This window comes from Columba livia, chromosome 2 (assembly GCF_036013475.1).
Source record: "Columba livia isolate bColLiv1 breed racing homer chromosome 2, bColLiv1.pat.W.v2, whole genome shotgun sequence".
NCBI classification, from domain to species: domain Eukaryota; kingdom Metazoa; phylum Chordata; class Aves; order Columbiformes; family Columbidae; genus Columba; species Columba livia.
Window position 1 is genome coordinate 22,582,049 of NC_088603.1, and position 13,809 is coordinate 22,595,857.

At 40.8% G+C, this 13,809-nt stretch overlaps 1 protein-coding gene across 1 annotated transcript in view; it reads left to right on the top strand.

The window, feature by feature from the left end:
• Positions 1–13,809, top strand: part of CUBN (cubilin) — a 140,578-nt gene that overhangs the window by 115,065 nt on the left and 11,704 nt on the right. The window contains exons 57-59 of the mRNA XM_065050909.1: positions 4,572–4,772; positions 7,106–7,235; positions 8,163–8,380. Coding sequence (XP_064906981.1) covers positions 4,572–4,772; positions 7,106–7,235; positions 8,163–8,380 — 549 coding nt within the window. The remainder of the gene's footprint in view (positions 1–4,571; positions 4,773–7,105; positions 7,236–8,162; positions 8,381–13,809) is intronic.

The window sequence follows — 13,809 nt, forward strand, 5'->3', positions numbered from 1 at the left end:
ATTGTGTTGATATGATGTCAACCTGAAAAATGTTTTAATAACATTAAAAAAAACCCAAACATTCAACTGTAATTTTGCAATCTAGGATAGGGTCACAGCTTTGTTTTGGAGTCTTCTCTATCTGCTTTCTCAGTTGTTACTAGGTGATTCAGAAAGTAGGCAAGTGTTGCAACAGATTATTTTGAAAGAGGAGATAGATAGATAGATAGATAGATAGATATGAAAGACTTGTAATTCCTTGCTTTCAAAATAGTATCTTGTGTTATGGAGCTGGTTACTATGCCACACAGGAGTATATATCTATGTAATACTTCTCCTACCTTAGTAATTACTAATTGTGTTCCCATTTATACCAGAAGCTACAGTTGTGAATCAAAACCTCATTATTTTAAGTTTTACAAACATCAAACAAAAAGACAGGTTCTGCCTAATAAAAAATGAAACAGAATCTATAACTATAGACAGAGTGATGGAATGAAGACATTATTATTAGTGATCAAATAGTTAGGGGCCCAAATTCGGTCAAGGATTTTGTGCAAGCATTATATCAAATAAACGATTTTGTGGAAAATAATGAGACTGGACAGAAATTTCTGCTAAATGAAAAGAAGGCAACACAAAAGCATATTTCAAAATGAAATGTAAGGACAACTGAAGCTCTTATCATGTGAACCTTGGAGGCAGGAGTCAATGTATCAATGCTGAGCAGTACCAAGAGATGATAATAGAGTGCAGACAGATAACAAAAGGCCTTGAAAGCAAATACACACAGCAATTCAAAGAATGAGAGATGTGTTCATAATGTCAGGCCAAATAACTGATCTCTCCAGCAGCATCTGGAAGAAATATTGTCAAGGCTAGGTGAAAGAATGGTACAATATCCATGTTGGAAAAATAACTGTTTCTTGGATGACAGTCATAGCTATGCAGAAGGATAGGAAAGAGTTTATCTTAAAGATAATAACTGGAGACGCTTGATCATATTTACATCTAGCTTGGATGTGAAGACCTAGAGAGATCCAAATCATAGACATGGACCTAATTAAGGCAAGCAAAATTATAAGACTGTAAAGAAAGATGATACAAGGGAAGACTTGAGAGGGCAAAAAAGTCTCTCCTATTGAATGGTTTTGCTGAGAGACAGAAATAAAATTTCAGTCAGAACAGAAAGAAGCCCGGAGGAGGGATGTAGACTTATGAGGTCATCAGCATAGAGATAGTGGTTGCATTTGTTCTTGTAAATGAGATTATACAGAGCTAATGTGGAGATCACAAAATCATAGAACAGTTTGGGTTAGAAGAGACCTTCAAAGACCATCTAGTCCAACCTCCCTGCCATGAGCAGGGATATCTTCAGCTAGATCAGGTCGCCCAGAGGCACGTCCAGCCTGGCCTTGAATGGGGCATCTACCACCTCTCTGGGCAACGTGTTCCAGTGTTTCACCACCCTCATTGTAAAACCATTTGTTCCTCATGTCTGGCCTGAATCTCCTCTTTTTTAGTTTGAAACCATTACCCCTTGTCCTGTCATAACAGGCCCTGCTAAAAAGTCTGTCCTCATCTTTCAGCCCCTTTTAAGCACTGAAAGGCCACAATAAGGTCTCCCCAGAGCCTCCTCTTCTCCAGGCTGAACAACTCCAACTCTCTCTGCCTGTCCACACAGGAGAGCTGTTCCAGCCCTCTGATCATCTTGGAGGTCTTCTCTGGACTGTCTCCAACAGGTCCGTGTCTTTCCTGTATTGAGGGCTCCAGGGCTTGGATGCAGGACTCTGAGTCAGAGTAGAGTGGAGCAGATGGGCAGAGTCACCTTCCTGGACCTGCTGGCCACGCTCCTTTTGATGCAGCCCAAGATAAGATTAAAAAGAGGTAAAGAGAGAAAGACACTAGAGGAGATGTCTCACTGAATCCTCATGGATGAACTGGAAGAGAGAATACAGTAATACCAGAAGGATAAGCAAAAGCTCTTAATAGATAAGGCTTTATGAAGGAAAACAGTGCTAGCTATGCGGAAAGTGCCTGGCTGCTCAAAGAGGATGTGAGTCTGACATCTGACTAAGGAAGATCTCTGGATACTTGTGAAAGCTGTTCCATGGTAGCACAAGGGACAGAAATCATTCTAGAAAATATCTAAGATGATAGAATTAGAGGAAATAAACCACAGAGAAGAATCACTGATGATGTGCTCAGTATGTGTAGACGCTGGAAGTATGACATAAAGAGGTAGAACAGACGAATCTGAGGCTGAGGATTATTTACAGAATGCTTTGGTATGGTGGGAAATAAAGCAAAAGTGTAAACAAGAGAATGAGTTACAAGATAGAGATCAAAGAATCATCAGTCCTGCCAGGATTCAGGGGTCATAAATTATATTGGCCCAAAAAATGAGGATTCAAAGCTAGAAATTAAGCCTTTTGCTCATAATGCTATTTCCACCATCTTATTCTTTCCAGTGCAGCAGTTTGAAACAGTTTGTGACAGGTAATGCGGGCATTTGCTTTGCTGAGAAATCTGTTTCACTGCACGCCTTTCTCTAAAGTCTTTTCAGAAAAGGACCTTAGTTGCTTTCTCAAATATTTTTGCTTCTGAATTGTCACTTGTCTCCATTTATTTTTTTTCATTTCTTTGTATTTTAAAATTCATTATGTTTTTTAATTTTATCACATTATCAAGTATTCTCATAATAGAGTAGGACATTAAGAACTTTATTAATTAGCTATATTCTTAACAGTGTAATTGGCTATCTGTTGTGGCTGGTTGTTTTCAGCTTAGTTACTCTTATCAGAGTCAGACAGCAACATATTTCCCTATTGGCGCAATGTAAAGCATGTTAGAAGACACTGTCTTATTGAGAGAGAAGGAATTTTTAAATTAAAACTCTAGAGAGGATCTAAAATATATCTGACTGCTTGGATCACACTGCTGTTCTTGTGACACAGAATTATCACTCCATTCCTATTGTCATCTTGTTCAATACGAGTCATCCTGTTTCCTATAACACTAGGAAGCAGCTTGTTTCGCCCGAATGATTTTCGGGAATCACTCCACTGTAAGCAGTAGGCTCAGTGTCTCTCCTGTTAAATTTAGATAACTCCCTACTAATCCTTGGCAGGTTAAGTAACTGCCCCATTGTTGCTAACAGATTGCTAGACATGATAACTTAACCTCAGTAAACATGTGACAGCGCAGCTTCCACTATGCTTGACAAAGAGAAGATGAATTATGCCATTATGAAGAAAGAGAGAAAGAAAACCTCAAGTTGTTCTATAAGCATAACAACTAATGAAACTCATTTTTCAGTAAATGTGTGCTGCGTTTTTTGTTAATGGCCTTAATCCAGCTTTCTTGCATAATCCATGTGGCTCCCTTCTTTCTCCCACATGATACTAAACCTCTCTAGCTCCCATCATACAACCCTTGATGGTACCACCCTGGGTACCAGCAGCTTCTCCCCATCCTTATCGCTCCCGTCTGGGCAGGGAGTTGGTGACATGGCTTTGAGCTCCCAGCGTTGGCTGGTGCTCACAGGTCTCTGCCCCAACTCATAGCCTTGACACTGAAAGCACAGCTTGTCCTTCTTTGAGGACATTCCTCTGGCACTCTACCTCAGCTACTGACCTTCATGAAATTTATATGAACTCAGTACATTTGAGACCTCTCAGTTGAATTTGGTTGCAAATGGTGAGGTGGCTAGGAAGTCAGAAAGGTAGAGCATGGAGTCAGAGAGGATGCCTCATTGCTCCAGGAACCTGACTGCAAATGAGAAACTAAAAAGCAATGGGGGAAAAAATAGTAGAATGCTACATTCTCCATTTCTGTGTTTCTTAGTGCTTCTGAATGGGCAGCTTCTCACCCTTATATCTGCACCAATTTGCCCCCTAATGCAGATTGCACTTGAAATTCATTGTTTTTTTTTCCTATTGCTCAGTCATCTCCAAATCTCCACTGACTGCCACAGTTATAGCATCTCACTTGCAAACTATGAGTTTAAATTTACCTTTTTTGGCCTTCTGAGTCAAGCTGAAGAATCTGAGTTTAGTATTCCAAAGTTAGAGGGAATCCAGAGAGAAATGTCAGCTCTGAAACGTTAGTGTATGGAATATTTTTATATTTTCTCAAATTCTCACTTCTAATGATGTAAAATTCCCTGCACTAAGTGCTGACTTCCACATTAGGGGAAAGAAATATGAGGTAGTTGGTTGCCTGTAACAAAAGGTGCATTGCTTCAATCTGCCGAGGAGAATAAAAGTGCATTGCTTCAATCTGCCGAGGAAATTCACACTTTCGTTTGTTCCTCTCATCTCCTCATAGATGGTGTTCACTCAACTATGAACTCCCAAGAACTCAAGAGGCCTGGAGCATCTTCCAGGTGATAGGATGTGTTGAATGAGACTAGTCTCATGTCTTACATACAAAGTCTCCTTGCCTTTTGCTGCATGTTAGAAATTGAAAGTCCTGGAATGGAAAATAATATAAAATGTAATTCTTATCCTCTGTGAGGTTTATGTACTTGCAGCTCAGCAAATCACATAGAAAATACGCTGCTTACAATTCTGCATTATGTGTCCATGCAGCCCCAGCACTCTCAAGCAGAATTTGTGTTTATGATGGAGTGAGCATCTTCAGTGGGACCAGGGTTACCCCACATCCTCTCATCACGCTCTGCGGTAATGAGCTCCCTGCCCCAGTCAGCGTCTTTGGACCTATGCTGCTCAACTTCTACACTGACTCTCACATTGCCGGCTTCGGATTCCAAGCAAGATTCAGAGCATTTGGTGAGTAGCCACTGTCCTGTGCTTTAGGTGGTGGAAATGTTTCCGCTGGATAATGGTTCAGTGTAGGAAATGTTGTATGTCACATTGGGAATACTGCAGATGGATTCAGATGGTTCATATTCCCTCTGCACTTGCCCAAAAAAGCCCTCAGGACCAGGACATGGGACTGCTTGGTGCGCTTTGTCACTGACTGATGTATTATCTCACAGCTGTCATTTCAAGATGCTACATGAGATGAAACTGGAAACTGAAAAACTTTTCCTTTGCTGTAGAAAAGAAATGCAACCCATTTTGGCAGGGTTTTTGTTGGGTTTTTTTTTGGTTAGTTTTGTTTGTTTGGTTTTTAATAATATTTAAGGAGACACATATGACTGGTTTATTTAACTGAGTTCATTTAGAAGATTTGATCACTTACAAGAGAATGATTCTCAGTTACATTAGAACTATATTATGCAACATGGGAACTAGAACAGGATCCTTAAATGGATCCAGCTATATGACTCCATTTGGTTACCCTCTTGCAGTGCTAGGTATTAAGGTAAATAAAAATGGGGATCCAGATATACTTTTATTTTTTAATAAATATTTTCACCAAAACTTTTTGTCATTCACATGACAACTCTTTTGAAGAGGAAATATGTATCAGAAAAAGAAGTTTCCAACTGAGTTTAGAATTTACATCTGCACAAATATAAATATAAAAAAAGATTAATTTTATTTTCAAAACCAATTTTAATATTTTCTGGGTTTTACTGATAAAGACAGTACATTGACTTCTGAAAGCTATTTCATTTTCTAACTTCAGAGAAAATGTGAGTTCTTAACTTTGGTATTTGTCTTAATACATTCCTCATGTTCAAAGCCACAGCAAAAAGCATAAGGCCAAATTCTTCATATGAAATGAATGGCCTGATACAGATAAGACAGAGGGAACGGCACTGAGAAATGACAATGTGCAATTACTCATGGAAAAGACCTTCATAACTCCCTGAAGTCAGTTGCTGCTATCTGACTTCTGACATTTGAGACAGATGACTGCAGCCTTATTAGCTTGTTGCTGTATACAAAGCAGATTCTGGTAATTAACATTCCTCTTCCCTTTAGTTGTGCTGTTTGCAGAAAAAATAAAATAAAAAAAAAAAAGGCTTCCTCCTCCTATTGTAGAACAATGCTCATTCTTTATCCTCCTGGCTCCTGTCCTTTATCTGCCAGTGCTCCAGGCCACCAGCTGAAGAGCCAGGGGCTCTGTGTCCAGCAGCAGCAGGCTGTATGGCACTGCCTTTGTTAAGGTGGTGGCCTGGGCAATAGCATGTCTTTTAAAACATGAAACGCTGCATGTGGCTTTGAGCCATTTATCAACAGGATGCAGGGAAACGTTTGGGGTTTTCTTGGTTTTTTATTTGTTTGGTTTTGGTTTTTTCCCAAGTTAAGATCATAAAATAAAGGCGGAAGCTAACAATGGAGATTAGAGTTGCTTTTATAATAGCTTTTGTTCCTTCAAGCACTGAAGCTGGAACAAACATTAGCCACACACTGGCCTCATCAGCACCCACGGTGTGAAACCCTGAGAAGCCAAGCAGTGCCTTTAGTTCTCAGCTGTAGAATTTGGCTGTCCCCTCAGCGAGAAAGCAAGGACACAGCTCTCCAACTCAGCCACCCCCACTGCTGGCACATCCCAGCACAAGTTGAAGTGGGGAACAGTCCCCAGGGTTAGTGATACCTGAGGACTCCTCTCTGAATTTCTGCACAGAACAAGTGCTACAGTAATGCCCCAGCCCTGCCGGGGTGGAGAGATGATGTGGCTCTGTGTACAGTTATTCCTGAAAAGTCAGGGGCAGGGCTATGTGTGCAATTGTGGCTGCTTTTGTGTCACTGCCAAACTTTCAGAGGCTTCCATGGGGCCAGGGGTTGGATGAGGAAATGTCTTTGCACACACATCAACCAGGTTTCCCTAGGCAAGCTAGAATGGGTGCAGAGCTCCTCCAGACACACCGCACTCACACTGCTGCATGGGGCACCCACCCCATCCCGCTGCTCCCTGCTCCTGCTGCAGCACACTTGAAATCAGGCTTGATCTTTGAACAGATGCAGAGCCATTCACATTTGGTATGGACTAGAAACAACCTATTGCTTCAATACTGACTAATCTTCCACTGCAGACCACAACATGATGGGCATCTCTACATTTAACAGTTCTAGGCATGACAGTGAAGACTGCTCCTATTTATCAAGGGCTTTTCTTTCCTTATGGCTAAACTCCTGCAAGAAATAGGAGAATTAGGACCAAGCTAGTATTCAGACACTAATCACTCTTTTTTCTGTTTCCGCTGCAGCTTGTGGTGGCATTTTCAGCGGCCCTGACGGTGTTATAAGCAGTCCAGCCCATTCGGTCCTTGATTACCACAACAACATGAACTGCTCATATTACATCACAGTCGGAAATGGCAAAGTAGTGGCCCTCAAGTATGTAATCCAAGTTCAACTTGTCATCAAGGGGACGGGTTGTTCTCTGAACCCAGTTAAAGACAGCATTTATTGACAATGTTCTCCCTGTCTTTCCTTTTCCAAGGGGAAAGCTGAACTAAAATGAGAAATGGCTACTGAAGCCACCTTTATCAACCTCAAGCTCCCTTATATCTTTCTCTGTAACTTGTTGTTTGCAAAACATCACCACAATTTTGACTTCCTGCTTTGGTCACCAAAGGGACTAAGAAACTGTAAAAACAGAGCTGATGCTTTTAGTTAAATGCTGTCAGCCTTGGAGGGATTCTGAAACTTCTGTGAGTTGATATAAGAAAAAAGTAATTATTTTAGAACGCTGGTACTCACTTTACACCCCAAGTAATAATACCTGCCCAGAAAGAGTGGACTTCTGAGTGTGTGCTGTCTTGCCTTGAAGAGGGGTATGGCTGCCACAAGATCTTGGCACTGAGAAATGAAAAGATGGATATATTCTTCTGTCACATATATTCTGATTGTGAATTAAGAGAACATTTCGCAACGAAGCTGAAGACCCAGCTGGTCTGCAATCTGAGCCTGCATTTTGTATGCCCCTCACGTGCCCAAGGAAATAGCAGGCTGAGCAATTTGCACAAGAGAGAGTGGGTGTGTTTGCACAGGGGGATCTGCTGCTTCCCAGAAAGCCGAGGTGTGCTGACAGCTTGCCTTGCTGGAGGCCCAGGTGGTGAGGTTCACTATTTGCTGGAGGGTTTTGCCATGCAATTAATAGTGCTGCTCGCTTGTTCCTTAAGAGAAATGTTTTGTGGTATCTGTCTGTGTATGGCTGTGGCTATTGCTATTGTTTGGACCTGTCCTCAAGCACTAAAAGCATGCATAACACTGGAATAGAAATGAAAATATAATACCTAAAGCTCCAACTGTATTTTACAGATTCAACAGCTTCGAGCTTGAAATATCTCCCTCCTGCTACAAGGATTATGTGGCTGTATATGACGGCTCAGACACCCACGCTCCTCTCCTTGGGAAATTCTGTGGTGCAGAACTACCTCTGAATATTAAGAGCTCCAGTAATAACTTGTTCCTGGTGTTTACTACTGACTTCTTTGGAGGAGACAGGGGATGGAAAGCATCTTTCAGGGAGACATTAGGTAAGACTATGACTAGACTCGTAACCCCAAGAATCTGCTAGTAAGTAATTTCCTCTGAGGAGAAGCAGTTATGGTCTCACTCACTAGGGGTGCTGGAAGCAGAAAAGAGTTTCTGATTTTGTCAAAATTGATTGAACTGAGGTTATTTACCTTACACTTACGGGCAACTCTTTTGGACGAAATCTGGCAATCCTTGAGAACTCTTGTAGTCGAAGGCTGGTGGTGCCCTAAAGTTGCCCCCTTTCCACCCATTCTCCATTTCTAATTCTTCGCAGTTCACTGCTCACCTTTTTAAAAACTAAAGTGTTAAGATAAGATGGGCGTTTCCCTCAGGGACCACTGTGCTGAGCTCTGCTGATTTTGTGGATCAGTCTGGTTAGCTGGCCACAACATAAATGGCATTGTAGTGAGAAGCCACTGGATGTTTAATGCTTTGATGGACACAAGAGTCCGGGGCACAGCTTGATTACTGCCTTAAAAAAGCTTTAAACTCAGTAGTCTGTTTTTAAGATCAAGCTGTAAAAGGAAATTTTACCATTTCTGTAACACCTGAATTGATGATAACAAGTGATTATTACATGTAAATTGCTTTCATGTCATCCCTACTAGTTCCCTGTGTAATTAATTCAATGTTTTTGTGACCTAAAAAGAAGTAATTGTCCATTTACAAAGCTGGCCCTCAGACAGTTCAGAATGAAAGGCCTTTGTGGCAGAACAAACATAGTCTTCTGCTGAGTCATTGAATCCCCTCCCAACCCCTAGCCAGTGACTTTCTCATTTGATACAGTCTGAGAAAGTATTTACAGATTAGGAAAATAACCGGTTCTGTGGGCTTTGCCAATACAAATATTCCCACAGAACCTCATGGTCATTACTGTTATTAACTCTTCATTTGCTTCACTCTAAGTAATTGCTACAAGAATCTTTAAGACCATTCTTGTTGACTGTTATTTCGAGTAACATATTGTTGCTTCACGTGTTGCTGTCCTTAAACCGTTAGGTACCAGCTGTCAGAGATCCCCCGCAGCCTGGCTTCCTGTTTCCAGGCTGAGATCATCAGGAACTCTCCAAGCTCTTGCTCTTCCTGTTGGCATACAGCCAATTTCTTTAGCCACTGACTTTAGATTTATTTCTGCAACTTGCCAGGATTCTGCTTAAGCACATAACAGAACACAAGCCAAGTTCTTCAAGTCAGTATCGTGCCTGATAATTTCCTAGATTGAGGCAAAGCCTTTTATAAATAAACTGTGACATCTCTTAGGCTAAGTTTTGGAGGGACATTCCTGCAGGGTCCCCAGGAAAGGGAGGTTGCATGAGTTATTCAGGAGCAACGGCGTTGCAAGTTGGAAAAGATGGGCATGCGGAGATCTGGGTTGTGTGATGAAGGGCCCGTGGTGGTGAAATGCTAAATGGCAGGTCTGCTTTCTCTGCCGTGGGAAGGAAGCCACAGGGACTAAACCACACAGCCATTAGGAAGGATCCTGACAGTCCCATGCTAGTACAGAATGCCCAAAAAGTAGAAAAGGGTATTATAAAAGGAAAACATGAGTCACAGTCTTATAACTGTTTCCAGCTCGACTTGTCTAAAAACTAGAGCCAGGAAAATCTGTGACACATCTTTGTACTATGAGGTCTGAGATTCTGCTTCAAATGATAGAAAATAAAACCATGAAGATCTAAAAGCCTGTTATTTTGAGTGGTGCTTTAAAGAAGTTCCCTCATGTCTGTCAATAGATAAAATCCATGTGGTTTTGTAAGAGTGCAAATGCAATCAGATGACAATTAATAATGATAAATCTCTTGGATAAGGAAGATAGTATCTGTAGAGAAACAAGAAGCCTCATTCTCTGTTGGATGGCAATGAGCTCATTATTCTGTAGTTACCCTAGGGAAGCACAACTGGATAATGTAATTATTGCTCTCTTTTTAATGTTGTGAGTGACCCTGATTATGTATTGGAAAGAAGCAAGCAGAAACAGTACACCCATTTGTAGCAAACTAAACTATTTCCTTTCCTCACAAGCTCTTCCAATTTCTTTCCTAATTAGGCTTCCCTCAGTGGTACTGTCAAAATTCAGGGTTATCTGTTCTTTCTCTCTTGGGAATTTTATTAGCAGGGAGTCCATCTGATAACCATTGCAGTGGGAGGGAAGAGAGAAAATGAAGTAGGAAACTCATAAGACCTTAGCAAGACTGACAGTATCCAGGCATTCAAAGAGTCAAACCCTGAAATTTCTGTAGAAAAAAAATGCTCTAATTAAAACAACTTGCTTGCATCACTGATCCTGCTCCCACTAGAATATGAAAGGTCCCCCCTAGTTAGAAAAGGGATACTAACAGAAAGTATGAAATAGTATTAATTTGACAGTACGGCGACATTTCACCTCTTTTGTCAAATGTCTTATTTCACTGTGCTACTCCATGCACTGTGCAATTTGTTGTTAAGTGCACATTTCATAAGCTGCGTTCTTTGTCATAACTGACTCTGAGATATGGTGCATTTGAGACGGGATCATATGGCCCTCGGTGCAGTTCAGAGGGTTTGTAATTTCACTATCTCTGCTGCTAAGTTTGGATACTTATCAGCCTTATTTTTGGAATCACTGGATGTGCTCTCAGGCCAAGCTGGTGAACTGGGCTGACTGAAAGATCCCAGCCTGCTCCAAATGTTAGATTTGTGGAAAGACAGACTCACCTTAGTTACCACTGACCTTTTTCCTGCCTTTGTTTTCAGTCTGTAAAATGAGAATTATACCTCCTTTTCACAGCAAGCGTGTGCTCCTCTACACAATCAATAAAAGGATGAGACAAGATAAATCAATACCACCTTAAGGCATTTGGTTACATGAGATGTCTCTGTGAAGGAAGGAAAGCTAAGATCTCTCCCCAAAGAATGAGTTCTGTGTGTACCGAGCTTCTGACTTGCCCAAGGATCTCCTGATTATCCCTCTAGCTCTAAGGGGAGACCGAAGCTTTCCAGCTGACCCTGGCTGGCAGGGACAGAGCCTGCACATACCTCTGCCACCCCTGCTGCGATAGCAGGGACTTTGTACTTTGGCGATAAGTGGAGCTTCTGCCTATTCCCATCCAGCAGTGGGGTGACCCTCTCACCCCAATTTGCGATCCCTCTGAGGCTTAGGATACAAAGGCTGAGAAGACATATAAGGGTTTGGATTTTTTTCCTGTTTTTAAAGATTCAGCAACCCCTGTTGGGAGATGTAGCAGTGACCTTACAGAACATCATTTCTGCTTGGCAGCTCTCCTTGCTCGTGTATGTAGCTTCATTGTCTCAGTAATGAAAAACATACCACATTCTAAACCATCAGAGAAGGATCCAGGGGTTTTCTGAAAGGCGGGGCTGTCTGAGGAAGCCACATGAATTTACAAGCAGCAAAGTGCTACGCATGGTTAGATAAGTGGGTTGAGTCAGAAAGCTCTTACTGGGCTTTTTTTGACATAATCCAGGCAAAACTGAAATGGAGTTGGGACATTGAGGAAGGTGGGATGGAGGAGGGCAGGAAGATTGCTTGCTTTTTCTCTACAGCCCTAAATCCTGTTTGACTTCAAGCTGTAGCCAGCTTTTTCCCCTCTCCTTTTTTTATACTATCTCTTGTGAGTGTGCAGTAGAAATTTACATTTATATGTTGTGAAAGAGCATTATGGTGCACTGCATTAGCACCAATGCTACCCCTTGTTTGCACTACAAGTTCAGGGGCCACAATTCCACTTGCCCAGGCAGAATAAGGCAACGATCTGCTGTCACAAAGAGATTACGATTTAAACACAAGATGAGGAAAACCAGATGGATATCAACACGCAAGAAGAATAGGGCTGCAACAATGAGGAAACGTGTTGTAGACTCTAAGGGAGAAGAAATGCCTCCAAAACCTTTGGCAACCATTAGGCTGCTGGAATGTGAAGTCCTTAAACAGCCTGTCCTCTGCATTGTCCTCAGTTTGCCCAGTTTTTCCCTCAAGGGTCCCTCCATCCTTTTTATTCAAATGAACATTTGTATTGAAAGAAAATTAATCATTTTACATAGGAAAAAAAAGAATGTGAGCGAGCACAGTGTAAAAGAAAAATATCTGGAAAAAGGAATCTTCTCTGATATTGCAGAAAAATGCACTAATAGGTAATTTACATAAATAACCTAGTATGTATATAACAGTTTATAATCTATATGCTTTTCTTCCTGACAAAATGATCTGTAACTTACTGATAAATCACACGGAGTTATCTGTCTCCCTTTATTCTATTAGCTGTGTATTGAATTACTCGTTTCCTGTTTGGAGTACAATTCACTAAGTGCCCATCACTAATGGATTTATTGTTATGCTTTCCCTTAATGAAATTAAAGTGTACTTTTAAAAATGGATCCAGTAGAATTTTCACAGCATTTTTATCCTGTTTTATTTTATCATCACAAAAAATGCTTAATATAGTTCTAAATCCAGTTCTGCCCTGCAAACCGAGACCTCAGCTCGCTCTGTCTTCTGTTTCTAGATGCAAATTTTTAGCAGTGTGTGTTTCAGTTTGGTTTGGTTTTTTTATTGTTCAGAATTACTGAAAAAAAAACCCAACCAAACAAACAACCAGTTCTGAATGGGCAATATAAGGTGTAAAATATTGGTTTGGTTATTTTATTGCACAGGTCAGGGTTAGATGTTCTTTTGTGAGTCATTTCTAAATTCTTAAACCACCAGCAGTAATTAATTGCACTGATTTATGTAAATAATGTAGCACCTGCACTGACAACAGCAGTTACAGCCTGTTAGCTGGGAAAGGACCTGGCACAGCTGAATCTCAGGTTTCCTGCAATTTTTTCTCCGTCCAACAAAAAAATTCTTAGAAGAATGTATCTGTGACTGTGGCATGAAAATGCTGTTGTATCTTCTCATGCCTTTGGAAAAGCAGCAGTACCTGGCAGAGATTTCACAGCCCATTAGGACCAATTTCCAGGCGAGAACCTCAGAATATCCAACCTGAACTTAGAACTGGTGCTGCAGGGGGTCTAGCTGAGAAACACATTGCCTGAAATTCTCAAGTCTTCCTGTAAAAATTTCTTTGGGTTTTTGGTTCACACAATTTTTCAACAAATGTATTACACATTAATATTACACATTTTGGATTCATTACATTGTCATGGCTTACTATGATTAGCTCAGTCAATGTAATGAATGAATTGTGGCTAATAATATCTTTTCTTGATCTTATTATAGACTATGAAAACAAGAACATCCATAAGAAGCATAGAATACATGTTCTTAAGTCTGTTTCTAAATGGATTTTGGGGCTTAAATATAAAAATATGCATCAGCTTGAAATCTGATTAAATTTAGAAAGCACTTGCAGTGTCGAAATACATCTCTTAAATATCTCTGAAAAGAATACAACTGTTGAGCTAAGGGATAGTCTACAAATGCCTTTCA